Below are 22,099 nucleotides of genomic sequence, written 5' to 3'. Positions count from 1 at the left end.
TTTTATTTCCAACATATATATTTTTCTATAACGTAATGTGTAGATGTTCATATTTTTCATTTTTTTTAACGATTCCAAAAAAATATACGACTGAGATGTTATGTGTAAACATCGAAACATCTCATTTATACAAAAAAGATATGAAAAATACATTATCTCGTTTTTTAGGGCAAAGCTCCATGTTGAAGACTGTACTTTGACTTTTATTGGTTTATTTTTTACTAATTGTGACGTGGATGGAGAGTTGTCTCATTGGTACTCATAGCACATCTTCTTATATCTATCTAATCATATATACATGTATGTGGTAAAATGTTCAACACCCTGTATTGTAAGTAACAAAACCAAGTAAATTAAAGGATACCATATCGTAACAATACATGCATCGAAGAAAAATATATTAAGATCATTAAGAGAAAACGATGTTCAAAAGAATCGGAAAACATGAAAATTGATCATGTTGATGTCAAAAAAATATATAAAAAAACATCCCTCCATGATTGACTTACAATTCTACAATACAACTGGTAAACAAATGCAAAGCTTGCAAGTTGAGTGTTTAAGGTCAGTTTCACTATTCATAACCTTTTTGTCTGCAACTTTAATGCCACAATTGTGTATGTAGATACAACGTTCATTGGTTTATTTCAGGAGAGAGTTGAAAGATACAAATGAATATCTGAAAACATAATGATAATGCCATGACAAAAACAAAAACAATCAAAAGACAAACAACATATGTAATTATAGACTGAGTAAAATGACTTATCGAAACCGGGAATTATGCTGCTGAGGACATGCAGATCCAACAGACAAACAGAAGTACAAAAAACACAATATAAGAAAAATTAAAAACTATAAACTGCACTTTATTTAGAAACTGTAAATGAAAATGAAATGCTTTGAATGAATTGGTACACTTTTGTGTTTACAAGTGCATTAACTAACTGTTTGTAAATCTGTTGTAATTTCTATTTTATTTTGTGTACAGGATGCCTATTTACTATGTACTGTGGAAGTTGAAAACATTGAAAAATTAATTTTGGTATGTTATGCCCACTCAACCTGATCAATTAATCGTGTATACACTTGTTGCAATAGATTGAGTAGTTTAAAAGCATAACTAAGTGCTTCTTACAGTATTGCATATTAAAACAATTAACAACACAATAAGTTGTATATTTGACAATGAGACAACTATTAACAACTGACGTAAATAGGTACCAGGATTATAATTGTAAATGTAAGCATCTATTTAACTTCATATAACCTTTAACAAAAAGAGAAAAAAAACCCCTCAGCCTTCATTATAGCAGTATGTTTTAAAGTGTCGTGATATCAAACAAATGTAAGTTGAAAGGAAACAACCTAGGGTATGATTAAACATAATATATGATAGAAAGCAATCAACGACAAGCAGTTACTGGCTCCTGACGTGGGAAAGAACATAATGTGGTGGTATGAAAACACCTAACACTGGACAGGATAAGACTGATCAGAATAAGACTAATAACAAACTACAAATACACCCTCTCAGTTAACGAAAGCTGTTTAAAAAAAACAACATAAGAAATTTACCTTCACATCGGAATCGATGATCAAACAATTATGCTCATCATACAAAAACCCCAAAATTGATGATATGTGATAAAATAAATTATGAATTTTGTTAAATACCTATGTCACGTTATATCGAAAAATTATCTTTTTTTATGTTGTCAAGCATGAGGATATTATACTGTGCGATGCATATGAATTCGTAAATAAAATACAAAAAACATCTATACGCAATATTATCATAAAAGTTTTAATCCATTGACCATTTAATATTTTAGGTTAAAGGGATTTTTAATACAATATTAGATGTCATATTGTTTTACCATATGTGATGTCAACTGGAGAAACCTTTCAAATGAAACAACAGGATCAACATAAATAAAAACACAAACGACATTTTAAAGAACACAATGAGTGTAATATAAAGGTTCATGTTTGTGACCCAAATTTGTTTAAGTTAAATCGAATTATGACTATTAAAAAGCGATACACTACTATAATTGCTTTTATTTATGTATTTGATGAACACATTAATTGATAAAAGGATGCAATGTTATATAAAGAAATTCATTCAAATTTTAACAGGTTGAGTACGAAGACAGTAGGATGTTATAGACCAATCTTTCACATGAAAATTCAAATAGTCTTATTGAATTAATTTGTATTTTGAAAAGCTATTGTCGTTACTGACCCAAATATATTTGATCTTGTCTTTTCTTCCAAACACGACTGTGAACCAAAGATGGTCTAAAGCTCTCAAGCCAATCAAGGAAAAGGAACTGAGACTTTGATAGGACACTGATGGATTAAGTTTCAATGATATGTCCTATTGTAATTAAAGAAATAAACAACGTATTTAAATGTAATGTCGCTTGGCAATAATGTTGCGGTTGATAAATTAGAGACAATAGAAGTTTAATTATAATACAAAAATATTAAAAAAAAAATAAAAAAAATAGGGAATTTCAAAAAGCGGGAGACTTCATCTTCAAGGTAAGCATCTTCCGCTATGCCTGCATCACCAGTCATTGAATCTACTAATTCAAATCAGTAGAGAATAGGACATAATTTGTAATCCGTAATATACATGTATGTGCTAACCAGGTGAAATATTAAATCTACCAGATTTAGAACGAACATGGGCTAAAACCTTGATCGATGTTTAATTTGCAATCATGCCCGTTTCTTTTAGTCATTATGTTATTAATATAATCAATAATAATTCACTCACTATCGCCAATGTCTGATATTTTTTTTTTACATTGTAAGTCAAGCAAGCACAAACCATCGAGGATTTGACACATGTCTAGAAAGTAAAACAAATAAAATAACTGTTAATGCCGACACCCACGACTTAATATACACACCAATTCTGTACGTTCATTGGTATCTTATATCAAAACTCTGCGAAATGAATATTAAAGTTGACTCACTTTTGAAGTTTTAATAGTTAAATCTTTTCATTGAGTAAAAATCAATTATCAATACAAAAGTTGCTCGAGCCTAAAAAGTAAGTCATATGATTGACGTATGCCTGCATACATCCATAGAATTCATACCACATTTCCTTATGTTTCATTAATGACACGTTGTTCATCTTTCATCAGAGATACTAGGATAAAAATGGAATAATGCACACTTCGTCTAACCAAAATCAGTGACGCTCGCTTAGAAAATTATTTATAAAGACAAAGTTGTTTTTTACATTACTTAGAATCTGATAAATAAAATCGAACAGAAAACATAATTTTGACAATGAATTGCAATTGTGCAGTGAATATATTATCGGCTTATATTAGCTGTGAATTCATAAGTGCATTCATGAATTAGTGTTAATTTTTTTGCATTTTGTGTGTTTAAACGCACTCCAATTTTAAGCAGCGCTTTTGGGCTAATTTTTGTCGGCCAGATTTAACAAAAAAAGACGGTGTACCCGGAGAAAACCAACATCCGATAGGAAAACTGACAGTTCTTGTCAATTAAAATTGAGTCGAGTGCAACCCACGAGTGGGATCAAACTCACAACCTCAGTGTTGTCTAGCTAGTGATTACAGTAGTAACTACTTAGACCACTCGGCCACCGACGTCCCTGATATTATTTGGCAATTCAAATACAATCCGTATCATCTGTACACTTACAACGTGATTAAACAAACTGTATATTATTAAATTAAGAAATAATACATGGAAGCCATAGATTTGTTGGATATTTACACATAGCCAGGGCCGTGATATTCGAATTTTATCCTGAGCGTTAGTTAGGGATAGAATTAACGAATATCACGGCCCAGGCCATGTGTAAATTTCCAACAAATCTATGGCTTCCATGAATTATTTCGATTCTAATAGGACAAATAAGTTCATTCAAATACTGAAGCAAGGGTGGCTATGCCCTGTGTGTAGCTGTTCTTTTTTACTCCTGGTTAGATAAAGCTCAAATATTCTCATAAATCTTTAGCTTACATTGATTATTTCGTTGATAACCGCTAGAAAAAATATGTTTAATTCTCAAACCCAATATTTCCGATTTTTAATTTACATGTTTTCTCGTAAACTACTATCAAATCCAAAATTGACATTTCGTAACGAAGGAGCTGCCATGTTGACTCGCTGAAATCAAATGGGAAAACAAAATAAAACCTACCTCATAATTCCATTTTAATACAATATTATACGAACTTCGATTGTTACAAAAAAGTTTATATTTTTGTGACATTGACTAAATATTGTTTTTATACTGCAACTTAAATTATTATATTGATAGCTTTTAAATCGTAACATAAGTATCAAGCTTATGTTCATCCCTTAATGAACCCCCAATTGTAGAGAAAGTGTACCATGATGAAATTGACGTTGCACAAAATATAGCTGTGTTACTATATTTAGGAAATAAACAAAACTAGTTGCAATATATTTTTTTTTATTATGCATTCAAATAAGAATAAAAGTTCTTTTGTCTTTTGTTTTATTACAATTTCTAATACAATAAAATTGGCAAAGCGTTTGCAAAGTAGGTTCAAATACATGTGGATTTACGTGGGAGGTATATTGTAACATCCATTTTTATGTATATCTCTGAGTCTGCGCTAAGTATAGATATATCGAGATTTTTCACACAGTGTTGTTTACAAAGCGAAAGAAGCACGTCATATTAGAATTAAGAGTAACATCCTTTTAGCCCATTGTACATGTTGTACTATCACTAAATGTCATTTCGAAAATTACAAATTTATGATTGCTGTTAAGATATAGAGCACGAATGTCCATCGATTACTGCATGAAATCATTCTATTTATTACTTTTATTCATTAGTTTTGTAGGTGTATTGATTATAATTAATAGCACATTGATAAAAATGACCATGATTTTGATCTGTTTATTTAATGAATCTCGTCATTCAAAATCCACTGAAGTACTAAAATTTAATAAATACACTGTTCCTAGTAAATTAACATGAGATAGCATCAAGGAAGTATACAACACGTACAAGTTGTCCTTGATGACATGTTTACATTTGATATAATCACTAGATAACCTTTGATAAATCGGTCACACTAAAATGTACGTGATGCAGTAGAAACGGGTTATCTGCTACCCTATATTTGACATTGGAACCTTTTACACATCCCTTGTTGTATTTAAAAAAGGAATATACTGTTTGGAAAAAAAAATTGCTTGCATTCGTTCCATTTAAACCCTAGTTAATGTGTATCTCATTGGCCATCATACCACATTTCCTTTATGTTTATATTACAGAAAATATTTAAAAAATATATATATATAATAGTAGTAATACATATACAAATATAAGAAAAACAGGTATCAAGCTTTTAGTAAGTTGATATGCGTTGTCGAGTACATTGATGCCTAAGCAAACTTTACATGCAGAGAGCATGGAACTAGACAGAGAAATCCTTTTGATACGAGTCGATGAAAAGTTACTAAATTAATACTGCTTCGATGTAACATATCTATATTTATGAAAACTTGAAAATTGAAGCAGTTTCTCTGAAAATATCCTAATACTCAAAATAACATGTATTTCTAAGACTGCAAGTGACCAACTAATATTTTAAGTATAGTGGTCTAATTTGTAGCAAAGAAAATATCGTAATTTTTCTTTATTTGTATATTTAATTATCTTGTCAAAATATTAAATAATGTACACAAGAGGTACGAACATAAATACGGTGATTACAGAGTAATCAATAAGGATGAATATATACATATGACATTGATGTCATGTGAAGATTTGATATGGATATATATGAATAATGAGATAAAATGCAAAAATTCGGCCAAATTTGAATGTATGTGATGCAATAAACACATGTTGCATAGTATAATGATTCAATACTTCCCTCAATAATTTAATAAACAAATTCTCTTATGTTATCTACTTATATTTTTTAATTTACGATGCGTACTGAAAATGTTTTGTTTTTATTGTAGACGCCATTTTGCACTTCATATAGTTAATGATTTAATTATTGATTTTAACACAACTTTTAAGCCCCCCTTTAAGGCTGTGTCATTACGACCAGTTTGTATCGGTGAAGGACGTCGGAGTGCCCGAAGAAAATCACCTGACTTTTGATAGGAAACTGACAATTATTATCAAAAAAGATAGGCGTCGAGTACACCCACACGAGTAGGGTTCAAATTTACAACCTCAGTGTTGACTGGCTAGTGATTACAGAGGTAACTTTTGAGACCACTTGGCCACCGAGGCCCCCAAATTTTGAATGCAACACTGCTTTGCTTAACGATATTTTTCACAGTTTACGTTTACCTTTTACCTCAGTGCCATTTGACACTTAACTTTCCAATACTCTCTACTCAAAAATGTATTTTCACATAACCTTATTTGTATTATTAACGTTGAAGCAAATTATCGTAAGCCATTAGTTTTTGTGACAATGTATCCATAATAAAAGTATAAGTAAAATTGATTCTAAATAAGTATACTACCGATTTGGCAGTTTTCCCTCAATTAATTGAAGAAATTTGAAGTCGTAGTGTAAATATTTTAGTATACAAAATAAATATCGCAATCTTTTATGCAACAAATGAATAATGAATAATAAAATTGAGTTTTTCCTTTCTTTTTTGACTGCATTATTTGTTTGATTCAGAGTGGCATATAGGTGTTCAGATCTTGAAAATAAACGTGTCGACCTTTACAATCTTTGTATATCTATTTATTTGCAATTATTTTCGAATAAAACATTGCAATATCAGATTTCCGGCTCCAGCATGAGTTATCGTTGTAAATTGTTGAAATACCTCACAACAGCATATCTCTCAAATTCTCTACAATTTATTTTTACATTCTGCATACGTTTACCATCAACGAACCCTTTGTTTTTCAGTAATAGGGGTTTTGGGCTGCGCTTTAATATCCTAAGCAGCAATTTGATATTAACAAGTTCTGGCGTATATATAAAATTTAGTCCTGGTATCTATGTTCAGTTTATTTACAGTACCCTCTTACCATATCGAAATTGATAAAAACTATTTGTTTAGCCACTAAACTATTTATTTTCACTTTGATATCAAGGAAGACTAAAATTGTTGAGATAAAAAGGTTATTTTTAGATTTGTGGGTAGATTAGGACTATAAAGGCGTGAAATTGTTCTCCTATGCACCTGGATTTAAAAAAAAAAAGTTTAGTCGAGCCAAACCTGATAGATAAGCAACATTTCTTTTGCAGTAAGTATATTTGATCATTGTTGATACGAAATTAGAAATTAAAGAAAACAGTTCACATTTTAATTAAGTGTCTAAATGTTCTTCAATATATATTTCTTTAACTTTTTTAAAAGACTTCTAGAGAATGTTCTTTCAAATTTTCAAAATAAAATATGGGTGTCATCAACATTTTGTTGTTGTTGTTGTGTATTGAACGCTTGGTAAAATAGTTTAAAACCAGGATAGCAGTTTTGTAACATCACAGAAATGCATGTTGATAACCTAATATTCCCTTGCAGTGATACCATTCAACAATTCCGCTCGAGAGTATGTTTCAATACAGTTATGGATCGTTTGTGCTGTCCTTTTCTCGGGATAGTGCTTAAAATCCCTAGAAGCTTCAGGCAGCTTGTAAAATGACTTTTCACTTCTCATATAGTTAAACATATGCCAGATGTTATCTGCGCTTCTTGTAGTTTTTAGAAATTGATTTTTACATTTTCATCCTATGTAAATCTCACTCTTGTACGCTTTTAAAATATAATTTCTGTAGATATAGACAATACAACTTTCCGTAGGAACTCTTTTTACGACCAAAACTGTACAACTTTTACTATGAAATTTCGAAAAAAAATATATATCTTATGACTAGAAAGCTCATATGCACCTCTAATTTTTAAGGTCAAAATATAGGCATGTGCTGCATATTTTCAATACTTATCTGCTACTAACTTCTAAGAGATACAGCTTATAATACACTTGCGTTATACTCCTACCTATATACATGTATCTCTGAGTTTGAATGTCTTGATACTTGCCTGTATGTAGTTTCACATTTATATGTGTTTATCATAAATATGTTTATATTCATGCAATCCAATCTTATACGTTTTGTAGATCAAATCAGCATGGCAACCTTGACTGGTGTTCTCCTTGATGTGTCTGGTTCAATGCAAATAAATGCAGGTGGTAAAATAAACGAAAAAGGTGGTGAATGGGCGCGTTCAATATTTGATGTAATTGACAATTTAATAAAACATGACGTTTCGAATGACAATTATATTTTCTCTGTTGGTGTTGGAGCAAACGGAAAAAGACCTTTCTTCGACGTCATCGAAACAGTTAAGGAAGTACAACATAGATACGATAAAATGCACCGAGAAAAGAATGCATACATGGATATGCAACGAAAAGAGAAGTTAGACATGGAAAAAGATCAGGAAATGAATTTATACATAAAAATAAAAGAGGACAAGAGTTTAAAGAGTTTAGACACGGAAATACAACGAGAAATGAGTTTATACATGGAATTGCAACGGGAAAAGAATCTATTTATATGGGAGAAGACTTTAGACGTTGAAATGAAACGGTACAACAGTTTATACATTGCATTGGTAAAGAAATCTGAACAGAACCATGAGAAAAAACAGAATTTATACAGGAAAATGAAACGGGAAAAGTGTCCAAACATTGAAATGCAATGGGAAAAATGTTTGAAGAGTATAAAAATGGAAGAACAAGAGGAAAACATTTTATATATGGAAATGCAATTAGAAAAGGTTTTAGATTTTAATATGGAACGTATGCAATATGTGCAAAGCAAAAAGAGAATATACATAGAAATGGAAGAGGAAAAGTTGAAATACATGATAAAGCAATGGGAAAATACCATGGAAATGCAATGGAACAATAACATGGAAATGCAATGGGAAAATAACATGGAAATGCAACCGAGAGATTTGTCAGACATGGAACCGCAATGGACAGAGATTTTAAACAAGAAAATCCAGCAGGAAAAGTGTGTTAACATGAAACTGCAATGGGAAAATACTTTTGGCATAGAAATTGAACGTGAAAAGACTGTAGATATAGAAATGGCACGTGATACGACTTTAGAAGTAGAAATGGAACGTGCAAATATATTGCACATGAGAATGCAATGGGGAATGATTTCAGACATAGATATGCTACGGGAAATTAATCGAGAAACGGGAATGCAATGTGGAAAGTATTTTGACAAAGAATTAGAACTGGAAAATACTATATACATGGAAAAGCAATGGGGAAAGAATGCAGACATGGATATGCAATGGAAAAAGATTTTAGACATTGGAATGAAACGAAGACAAAAATATCATGTATATCCTCTAGTAGAGAGGAAGTATAACAAAATGTTTGTGCACGATGGCATAAAATCTGAACCGAACACTTTGTCTCATATCATATGTAAATATATGGGCAGCGAAACGTCTTATGACGACGTATTGGAAGAGTTCTACACACTTGTTGAAAAGAATGGTGCACAAGCAACACGAATATGGGCACCAAAATATGAGATACAGAGCGTTGTCTGTTATTCTTTGGCTGTCTACATTTTGGATAAACTTAAAACAGACGAAGAATTCTTAAATGTGTTTATTCAAAAGTGTTTACCACCAGCATGCAGAGACAGGGGGGTGAGAACATAATAGGAAAATTGGTCAATAGTTTTCAAATGTTTAATTGTAGAATTGCCAGTAGAGTATTGGTTAACATAGATGAAGTAGTAAAAAATATTTCAATGGTTTTTGAAAAAGCAAAGGTACAATATAAAGAAGTGGTACAAAGTAGACATTTTACCGAATATTTTGATGAAACAATGATGAAAAATGTAGGCTCTGTATTTTCAGTTATGACAGCATCGGATATTGTTCATGATTGCCGAGATGAACACATGTCAGCTGAGAGGAAAACCGATGAAATTATGAAAGTCATCAGTCCTTTTATTTATGGTAGAACACCTTTGTTCGAGGCACTCAATATAACATTGCCAATATTTTTGAAAGATGAGTTTTCAGAACATACAAAGGTTTTATTTATCCTTTCTGATGGGCTTCCTACAGATTCAGGAGATCTTCATATGGTTTCTGAAAGATTGAAGAATCTCAATGTTATCGTTGTCGGTTGTTTTATCTCTGGATATTCTAATGTTGAACCACGAAAGTTATACAGTGTTGAAAAAGAAGAATGGGACGACGGAGCAAAATTCTTATTTAAATTAAGTTCAACCATACCGTCACAGTTACTTCCACGCACAATTTTCATCAAAAGAGGATGGGATATTGATATAAGCAATAACGAAACGAAGTTATTTTTACAGATCAACCATCCTGACCACATACATGAGGCATGCAATTTAGCAAGAAATGTTGTTTGTTGTCAAGATTCACTTTCAGATTTGTTGGTGTCTGTCTCCCTTGATATCTATATCAATCAGAGCACAAATCAATTTAAAGCAGAAGAGCAAGAAGGTCCCACTTGTTACGCAAACGCCTCCGCAGCAGTTCTTCATTTATCGATGAAGCGCATCCTTGGTCGAGATGGTGGTTATCCGGATTTTGACGAACTGCGAAAAAAAATTATCAAACTGCACACAAAGGACAAAAAAGACGGAAAGGACATAAAGGACGGAGAGGACATAAAGGACGGAGAGGACAAAAAGGATGGAGAGGACATGAAGGACGGAGAGGACATAAAGGAAGGAGAGAACACAAAGGACGGAGAGGACATAAAGGACGAAGAGGAAGGTGCTAATATGCTTATGGTTCTTGAAGGAATTACTCCTGAATATCGGTTGCATTGCAAGCCTGTAAATGCAAAAGATGCAATGAAAGCTATTGCTGCAAAACGCCCTGTCGTTGCAACATTCTTTCTTACCAATCCCGAATGGGATCAGTTTTCCGAGTTTTTTGAAAGAAACCCAACTAGTATCCTTACAAAAGCTGAAATTGATTTAGGCAAAAGAGATCCTAGGGCACCATTAACTGGACATGCAGTTGTTCTTACTAGCTTCAACAGCGAATGCTTCCGCTTCATGAATTCATGGGGTAATACATGGGCAGATATGGGTTTCTTCAAGGTACAAAACTCTACAGTGTTAGATTTTGAATTCATTGATGTTTTCTGGACATTGAATGATCTGTCCAAACAGGAAATTGACTTTTTTAAAGAAAGTGGTGCCAAAGTTGCAGACGAAATTATGAACAAACTTGTAGGTTTACAAAAAGCTAAATACAAATGTCCGAAATGCTTAAACATTTCACTAGTTAAAGAATTTTCTGGGTCTTTAACAGAAGCAGTGTGTCCTCAATGCAAAAGAACATTCCGCAGTGACGAAGCTGGCAACACTCTTGCATTGAACATGTACCTTACATCATTAAGCAAATGAGTGGCATATTAATCTACCAATGTCCATCCATCCATCCGTCCGTCCGGATAAAGATATATGGTTAGAGCTTAATCCTTAATATTGTGTAGGATGTTTTTACACATTAGAGAGGTGTACGGGCCTATAGGATTTTGATTTTCTTTAAAAAATTCCGGAAAATAGGCATTGAACTTACTCAGTTTTAAGTTCTAGCTGCATAAAGACATGGCTTGTATGGATTTTTTCTCCGACCTATAGTTTTTGGGCTGCAGCTTTAAAATTTTGTAGGTTGTTTATTTATTTATTAGAAGTGTGCACGTCCACATATTTTTTCTTTTAATCAAATTCTCTCAAAATGGAAGGTATTTGTGTACAGAGTCAGAGAGTGGTAGATGTTAGATATTTTAAAAACCGGACTTTATATCCTCCTGACTAGGTATATAATTGAAAAGAAAACAGTGTGTACTACTACAGTTCAAGGTCCCAAATGCAATCTTCTAACTTTGATTGTAGTGTAAAATATTTAATCAAGACCTGGAAATTCAACTTGGTGAATATTGTCAATAAAAGGTTAGAATATAGATCGTCATACATAGTGTAACATTTGTTATTTCTAATGATCACAACATATGTGTCTTACGATCGGCATAACAATTTCGAGTTTTTCTTAAACATTTGTATTTGCAAATATTAGGTATGGGGATCAATAATCTTCATATTTCAGAGCAGAAGTGGTTTAACCTCAATATTTAGTTTTTATTTTAAGTGTATACTGGAAAATAAAACAACTCCGTTAAGTTTAGTTCAATGGACATTTGGTCTCTTATTCAAAACATCAGCGGTTAGTTTTTTCATTGCTACAATTCACTTTAACAATTTTATAATTATTTTAGTGTTTCAAACCAACAAACAAAATTCGCAATCAATTGTTTTCTCGTGTCGTTTTTGTAAGGTGAATGCAAAAGGATTAAATATACATCATTAGTTTTCTTGAAATATATTGTCAGAATAAAATGTGACTAGAGTGTGTTTTTTTTTATGAAAATGTGCAACCTTGAAAACTACTTCCTAATATCGTTTGAGATTATGCATAGATGCAGCTAAATTCAAACTGAATGGGGGGACTGATTGAAAAGGTATGTGATACTATTTTACGATTCTTTTCGCACAGCATCACATCTTATAATAATATAAATCATATAGACGTACAAAATATATTAATACACTATCAGGTTTAGCAAACCAAAGTTGCAATTGACCTGCCATTTAAAAATGTTGGGTAACTTCATTTTTGGCTTTACAACTAGATTCAACATACAACTCTAGAATCTAGATCACGTGTCATGTCCTTACTATGATAATGCTTTCAATTGGTCCCAATAAGAATAATGTTTGCACATCTTCCAAACTCTTATCATTACATATTTGTATTTATACTTAACAGCATATCTGTATTTTTATTTAACAGCATATATGTATTTTCATTTAACATCATATTTGTATTGATATTTAACAGCATATTTGTATTTTTATTTAACAGTATATTTCATGCATTTGTATTTTTATTTAACATCATATTTGTATTGATATTTAACAGCATATTTGTATTTATATTTAACAGCAAAGTTGGATTTATATTTAACAGCATATTTGTATTATATTTAACAGCATATTTGAAGAAGTTTCAAAACATTTATTAGCGGGTGCAACAAGTACCAGATGTGAAACAGGATCAGCTTACTCTTCAGAGCACATTATATGGACCCCAAATTTTGGATTGGTGCACATTGCTCAGAGTTGTTTTATCATCCCAAAGTCGAATGTCGGATGTCGTTAGGTTCGATTACAATTCAAACATGTCAAAGCTGCCTATTCTGAGAATATCTCACTTAGGAGGGATTTCAGATATTGGTTATTTTGGTGTAAAACTTTTTAGGTATCTTGATAGTTCGGAATGTTTTCCCGCAACCTTAGTAAACTAGGTTGATAGAAAAGGGGCTTCGGGGATAGGTCAAGTACTACATATATAAGTAAGGCTTTTTGTTTGATTCATTTATTATTATTTGCTAAATTGTAATTTTTATAATATATATTTAGGACGAGAAGAAATAAAATTAATACAAGAAACTCGAATTGTCCATTAATTTAGACCACGATGCAATATGATTGATATAAAACTTCTGTGGAATAAGGCTAAGCATACAAAGATTTGAAAACGATTTCGTCTACTTCCGTTGGTTGTAAAGACCTTTCGGATTACTCTGGATTTGTCGGTAAGCGTTGATAAACGGTCTGTATTTCAATCATGGTAAAATAGAATTCCCAAAATGTAGGGTTATCTTTGTCATTTAAATGCATATTCATTAGAAGCATCACTGTATATTTCAACTTCCCATACAATCGATAACTTTAAACGTTTCTGTACAAAATGTGTTATATCAATAATGCTGGTTAATTTAGGTGTGATATTGATAACCCCTTTACTATTCAATTCGACATATCCTTCAAGTGATTTCCATTTAAGATAACTTACATTTTTTTTAATTTGTTTGACATAAAACAGATTACGGTAAAAATAACCAAAATGTCGAACTCTACGGAAAATTAGAATTGGAATGTCCTTAATCCACGTGTATCATTGGTACAGCGGATATAGGTACTAACCAAGCCGGGAGTGATCGATTTTTACCTGACACGATAAGAAAATCTTTGTTTTGTTTTATCTTTATTCAGTGAACATTTCTCAACATCTGAAATTCCTGATCCAAAATGATTTACGCATCGATGTTTTCCTATTTATAAGACAACTTTGATATTCTAATAAGAATAATAATCTTTTACATGCGCAAATAGTTGTGAATGTCAACAACAACTTTCAATTTCGATACAGTTGTCGAGCCATTTACATGTTTTATCTGAATGAAAGCTAATACATGGCAAAGGTACATGAGGTAATAGTTACTTATCATAAACATACATGTGATACCTCATTCCGTGAAACATTTTGGGTAAAAAACAAATGTGAAAATAAAGTTTAAGAGTACTGTGTACTGCGCACCGTGCAAATGATTTATGTGGTCAGCTATACAACGCTTCTTTGCAAGATAAAATATCGAAACATAACATTATGTGTGAAAGATTTCAATGCCAATTATTGAAACAGCTTTACTTACTACGCACACACAATGGCCTTCTATCAGAAAAAGTGGTGCAATGAATATGGAATCATATCGGATGTGACGAGTGTCAACTTATTTGACAAGTTTTTGCACAAGTTTTTTGCAAGCCTTTTTGTTTTGGGAAACTAATGTGACTTCTCTAATCATCAACCTACGACCAAATCATTTCTGAAGACAACAAGTATATCGTTCACATTGATATTATGTAAACAAAACAAAGAATTTCTTACCGTGTCAGGTCAAAATCGATCACGCCCGCTTTGTAAGTACCTATAATCACTGTATAATCTCAAACACATCAAACGGATGGAAATCAACTATCATATTCTTGACCTGATAGAGGTATGTCCTTATGTAGAAATAAATAGATAAACTTCATGAACTTGGTTAAAAGCGATCCGGGTAAACTTATCGATCCTTTAAATAAACTTATTCTTAAAGGTTACCAATTCAACACTGTAATTAAACTCATCATAGATACCAGGATTGATATTTTATATTAACGCCAGATGCGCGTGTCGTCAACAAAAGACTCATCAGTGACGCTCGAATGAAAAAAAAATCTTAAAAAGACCAAATAAAGTACGAATTTAAAGTGCATTGAGGACCAAAAATTCCTAAAAGTTTTGCTTTGCCAAATACAGCTAAGATAATCTTTTCCTGAGGTGAAAAGCCTTTGTATTACAAATATTCAAAGTTTTGTTAACAGTTAATTTATAATTATGAACATGCCAATGATAATTCAAGTCAACACAAAAGTGCTGACTACTGGTCTGGTAATTAGATCATTGAATATTGATTTTATTGGTATTGATACTGATTTTCTTATCGGTAGATTAAAAGCAAACTAAATATTATTGTAAGATACATATACACATTAAATTTTATGGATCTACAATCTGTCTATACCTGTACCTAGGTATTGCACAAGGTGATATTTTTCACTGACTGTTCATGACGTCTTTACACTAAATCAATTGGATATTGGATGTGTACTGATTGATAATTTAGTCTTAGATGCATGCTTTTTTTATTAGTTATTAGTGGCTTTGAACTAGCTGTCAGTTACAGCGAGTACTCTTTGATATGTACTGTGTGTCTTTTTGTTGGTTGAATGTACAAGTACCCGGCCACGCCCATTGGTATTTGTAGTATTTGTATTTTTATCCATCTGATGTGTTCAGCCTTTTCAACTGATTTGTATAGTTCGTTCTTATGTTGAACTGTTACACCACTGTCCAAGGTTAAGGTAGGGTTTGGATCCCACTAACATGTTTAACCCCGCCACATTCTGTATGTATGTGCCTGTTTCAAATCAGAAGCATGTAATTCAGTGGTTGTCGTTTGATTATGTGTTACATATGTGTTTTTCGTTCAACTTGTGTACATGAATTAGGCCGTTAGTTTTCTTATTTGAATTGTTTTACATTGTCATTTCGAAGCCTTTTGAACGTTGCTCCTTGTTGAAGGCCGCACGGTGACCTATTTTAGTTGTAAATGTCTGTGTCATTTGGTCTCTTGTGGTGAATTGTCTCATTGGCAATCATACCACATCTTCTTTTTTATATTAACTTCTCACTTGTACATGTTGTATAACAGTCTCATTAAATTCAATTTTTTTAACAACAATGCATTTGTAACTGTGACTGATATTGCCAGTTATGGTATTGTATATACAATTAACATGTTATAACCGCTTAATAAATATATAATAAATAGATATAAAAGCTTTGTTTCGTTTTATGTATTATTTTCGTATTTGGAATGAAATATAAGTGACAATATAGAAAGCAATATAGTGTTCAGTACAAATGCAAATTCAAGGTATATATTAAATAGCTGTGACCATGACCATTTACCTTAAATCAATACAGTTGAACTGTTCTTTTTGGTATAAATTTATATACTATACAGCATGTGACCAAGTTTGTGATAAACATACGTAATCTACATCACATAGTTAGCTTAATTGTGGAACATAGGAATCAGTGGCAGTCTTGATAATATACTGTATTTTTAAATAATAAAATAAAGTACAAATCAATAGTGTAAAATGTGGATCACTGTGACCTTCTTTTGCCTGAAAGCTGAGTTACTTACTGAGACTCTGAAAGTCATCTACGTATATAAGTTTGCATGATCTGACACCTTATACTTGCTGAGATAGATATGAAATTGGATGTTTAACATAACCAAAGTCAGTGAAGTGGCAAATGTAGGTCAGTGACATCTGTGTACATTTTTACATGATCATACAAGTTATAGTTGAATCTACTTAATATATTGTCATAAAAGAAATGTTTATGCCAGCAAAACACCATTATTAGATCAAAAAGTCTCAAATGAAACCTCAAGTTTTTTTTTCTCTCAAAGTTAACTACATGTAATTATCCTACGATGTATGTATTTACCATTGACAGCCATTTATATCCTTCATTTTCTGTAAAGCTGCTGCTAATAACCTGCTGTAAAAGGATGACCATACAATTGATGAGAAATATAACAAAAATTGTATTAAGAGTAAATTTATATAATTATAAGATTTAAAATCAGTGAGACTTTTATGTTACTTGTTATCAACTTTGGTTGCTCAAAAAAAAAAATAAAAAAAATAATGATAAACGAGCCATTTTTTTTCTTCAAATAATTATAAATTCACTCACATTGAAACTGGGAAAAAAATCATATTCCATATAATAACAAGAGCATTGCAAAGTATGGCATCCTCTCACCATAGAAGACGGTTGCTTTTAAAGATTCACAAGGGTGTTTAGAATCTACAATGTCCACTTTGACCTTGACATTTGGGAATATCTTTTCTATTAATAAAGTTAAAGCCTAAATTCTTTAAATTTACCTGTGTTACTTTCATAGTTCCAACCAGTACCACACATTTGCCATTCTGCAACAAAACTGGCTCCAACCTAATGAAAAAAAGTAGAACCAAATGTCTAAATGAAAGTACATGCAGTGTTCAAATACTACAGCTAAGACATATTACATTTAAAATTAACTGAAAACTCAGGCTGTTAACAATGAAATTTGTAATAATAATGTACAAAGGCTTTCAAAACCAAATTGGTTTCATTAAATTTGTTGAAATTATCCATAAATATAGATTTCATTGAATAAATAAATAGAAATGTAACTAATTCTAGTTCAATATTTTTGTTGAAATAAATTCTGTCATGATCTATACATGAACGTCTTCAAGTATAATAAAACTGCTTTGCCACAAAATTAATTTGAAAAATTTACCCTAAATTTGAAATGATTACCAAGATCTAGTAACTCATTTTTTTATGACTGCTAGGGCAAATATGAATATAATTATACTCCTCATTATACTTTATATCTACATGTACTTCTGAAAATTATAAAAAAAATTACTTTGAAATTATTTAACTAAAGATTTAATTACCTTCTAATCACTCATTATATTTACCATGTTTAAAACTGTTTCTTCTCCTGAATTAATTTACAAGATTATTTTGCAACTGCAAATATTTTCTTTCCAGTTGCAATCTCCTTTTTCTATATATATGGTTGATGAATCCACAGAATGTACATTCAACATGTTCAATCCATTAAGGAAATTGTTTAAATGTGTGGCACTAATTCCTGCATGTATCATTCCGGAGAAATATGATATGAAATGTCAGTCTGCGCATTGGTTAATCAGATAAACTATAAACTATTTAGACTTGAGTTCATAATTCTATTTGGAATATACAGTTGTTTTTATAATTCTTATTTATATGTTAATATGAGTGTAAATTCATGTTTGCCTTTATCATGTTTTTTCTTATAGATCACAGACTCATAAAAATTTCTAATAATGTGGAGTGAGAGTGGGTGCCCCTTCCTCATTTTCTGTTTTGCCTTCATGCATTATCCTACATTCTACATATCATTATAGGTGTGTTTTTAAATGACTAAATCTGTAAGGTATCAGATCACTTGGTCTATGATCACATGCAAAAGATGAATTAATATGAAAATTCTGATTATAAAATAAAGACAACTAATACTTTGAGTTTGTAAAACATTATTTCTGTGAATGAATCATTGTGACTGTATTTGTTTTCTTTTTTCAATTCTAATTTAGTTTATGATAAATTGCTACCAGATAATTATTTAAAAAAAAATCCTCCCCTTTTGGTTGCAAAACTAAAAAGCCCCTTATGCATAGATGTCTTTCTGTTCATTGCAAAAATGATAAATAAGTCCAGCTTCATAAAACAATTGGGCAGAACTTCTGTTACCCCTCAAACCACATAAACCCCAGACTATAATAGAGGGGAATTGAAGACAGAAAAAGAGAGGTGTGGGGCAGGTTCATTTATACAAGACATGCAACCATACACCTTCTCCACCCAGTAAAATGTGTAAAGAGAATCTAAAGAGAAAAATTAAATCTCTTTTCATGTGCACCTTTTGAATTGATAACCAATTCATTAGTTTCATTTCTTTCCCTCGTTTCTACGCTGTTACATATGCATGATATGCAGGTTACATGCACTGCAGCTACTACGATATGGTATGGACAAAATGCTCCACGGCCTCCACCTCCTCGTCCAAGGTCGTATTTCCGTTCGCAGACAGTATCCGCACGGGACAGTCATACATCTTAACGAACATATTCTGCGCTAGGTGGTGAGCCAGAGCTAGCCGTCGACCTTTTTTTCAGGTTTCGTCAACCGAAAGGTGACTTGTCTGTGATCGGACGCCGAATTTCTCCGAATTTCTCCAACTCACAAAAACTTAAATCATATGCAAAGTTGAGAATCATTTAAGACTGTGTGAAGTTTCAGGCTGAAGCTATTCATATTCATCATTTTAAAAGAACGCATGAATTTATCATTTATGATAAACCTTCCTCTCTTCCGTGCGATCAGCTGTAACTTGTAAGTTGTTCACACACGTTATCAACAGACGACAACGGAACTGTTACCGTGACCCAGCTATATAGGCGATATATCCTAAAATTATAACAGGGAACCAGTTTTACATCAGTAAAACGTTGTTATCTCCCTAAGTATCGGAAGCTACCTTAAGGATGTACACCTCTGAGGAGCCAAAAACTTCTAGAATTAAACATTTTTTCTTTTAACTGATTTTTGGGTTTATATGACTGTTAAAAGATTTTTCGTGAAGAAAACATCATATGGTGGTGCACTTCTTTTTTTCTACGGCCCAATTTTGATGATTTTCCTATTTTTCATCAATGTTTACCTATTTTGGAGCTATCATCGAGAAAAAAATTACCGTTCCACAATTAAACTTTTTTTCATACTTTCAATAAAGATGAAGTGGACCAATCTAGGTGTTAATAGAAGAGAGTTTTATCATATTTTGATGCTTTTTTTTGTCAAATTTACCATGCTGTCAATTTTGTTAATTAGGGATTTTCCTCAGTTTCAGTAAGAACAAAATGCATATTATTTCAACTTTTTTGTAATAAATGATAGGAAAAATACATATCTAAAAAAATTGAAAAGAAAAAATGATAGGGATGTACAGCATTCTGGTAAAATCATTTCGACATTTTATGTTCTTGTACCCCTAAACCATTTGCTCAAAATTTTGGCTAAAAAATCTGACTTGATTGGTCATAAAATTTACAAAATTGATTCCTCAAAATTACTCATTGTAAATACACAACTTTTTCACAGAGTTAAGTTTGATTATAAAATTTTTAAAATTCATTGATAATTTCCACTTGTATCTCATGTTTTGGAAACAACTCCAGAACGAGATTTCAACGATACTGAAACGTCAGAAGAATACATCCTTAACGTATTGAAGTTTGCAACAAATACATTTCTGTAATCATAAATAAGTGGATCCATGGAGTCTAGATCACCAACCTGGCATTAATTCCCTAACAAATAAAAATTAAAAACGATAAGCAATTTTGCATGTTTTGCATGCCAAAAAAAATCATCTTGATGTTCAATTATCAGTCTATCTATTTGAAATTTGATAAAAACAATGAATTATTTGATAATGGTAACTCATACAAAAAAAATAGTTCCTAGGCTATGTTTGGAAATATTGTCTTATTAGTCATATTGCCTGATTCAATAAATCACCAACAATTACATTCAATATTACCAAAATTAAAAATTTGGTGAAGGAAGGGGAATAACTTCTTTCATTAATAGACTGACTTTTTCGATTATTTGACAAATTTGAAGATCTCATTGATGAACTGTCATACAGAGAAAAAGAATATTCAATAGTATTCGATATTTTTGATATATTTTTGCAGCTTTTATATTATGTGAATGGAGTTCAAGGAATAACATTGATGCAGTGGTAAATGAAATTGTCTTTGTTAATTCAAAAGCTTAAGAAATATTGTTCTGCTGTACATACAACATGTACAAAGCATGAAACCCTATAGAATAATTTTTCGTAGTTTCTTGTTCACTTTTCTTAAATTTTTCTTCCATTTACAGAGTCAGAATTGGAAGTTTTGTTATCAACTAATAGGATTTTGAAAACTATCGACTCCTAAGTGATTGCTTGTTTACGAATACTACACGTTACTTAACTGATGATCAATATAATATCAACTGATTATTTTTAAACTAGATAAACCAAATGTTGTATTTCGCCATTTTGTGTTGTTTTTTTGTCTCTTCATGTGTTTTTCAAGTTTAAAATTAAATCATTGTTTATTTTTGCTCGTGTGAAGTGTATATATTGGCAATCTATTTTTTTTATATTAAATTCCATTTTTATTTTGTTTGTATAATACATGGATAATTCTTTTGCATACGTAAACAATAGGTGAAACTGAAAATCAAACTGACCTCAACGGCTAAAAATTCTAACACGGTCATTTGCAGTTTTACATATTTGAATTATTGTAAAACATTTTTTTTGTCTGAAACAATCATTTGATCTGAACAGCAACAGACGCCACTTTTTAACGCCATCAATAGAAAAACTGAATTCCTAGTTAATTAAGATTGAAGTTGAGTGCACCTGCACAACATACACAAGCCAGATTCGAACTCATAACCTCTATGTTAACTGGCTAGTGATAACAGTTTGAGAATTATTTAGACCCCTTTGCAACCGAGGCCCTTAACATGACTAAATATGAAATTCCACAATTGGGTATCCTCTATTAGTCTTTGTTAACTTTGCACTTTTCAAAATATTGTGCATAATTTATATTTGATTCAACAAAAGAAATACTTGGCAGCAGTACTGAGTTTACCGGGGTGAATTAAATCATAGTCGTCTGAATAATGTATTCCCCTTTTTTCAAAATATGCCGAATGTGACCTACCACATCGAGTTATAACTGGGTTTGTACTATTACGAGCAACATGAGGGTTGCGACATTTTGAGTATGATTAGCTAACCTGTCCAGTGCAATTAATATCACCCAAACTTTCACCGGAAGTCGTGTTGCACAGTTCTTAGTGTCCTATGTAGTGTTTTATGTACTATTGTTTGGCAGTCTTT

At 31.6% G+C, this 22,099-nt stretch overlaps 1 protein-coding gene across 1 annotated transcript; it reads left to right on the top strand.

The window, feature by feature from the left end:
* The first annotated feature begins 8,157 nt into the window (after positions 1 to 8,157).
* LOC139497617 (meiosis-specific nuclear structural protein 1-like) lies at positions 8,158 to 9,717 on the top strand. The gene has a single exon (XM_071285849.1). The coding sequence runs from the start codon at positions 8,158 to 8,160 to the stop codon at positions 9,715 to 9,717; it is 1,560 nt and encodes a 519-aa protein (XP_071141950.1).
* Positions 9,718 to 22,099: the final 12,382 nt, after the last annotated feature.

Source organism: Mytilus edulis, chromosome 12, assembly GCF_963676685.1.
Source record: "Mytilus edulis chromosome 12, xbMytEdul2.2, whole genome shotgun sequence".
In the NCBI taxonomy this organism is placed as follows: Eukaryota; Metazoa; Mollusca; class Bivalvia; order Mytilida; family Mytilidae; genus Mytilus; species Mytilus edulis.
Note: the sequence above shows the minus strand (reverse complement) of the source record. Positions and strands in the feature narration are given on the sequence as shown.

Bases quoted from the DNA above. Each gene is read 5' to 3' on its own strand.
- LOC139497617 (XM_071285849.1), top strand. From the start codon at position 8,158: ATGGCAACCTTGACTGGTGTTCTCCTTGATGTGTCTGGTTCAATGCAA.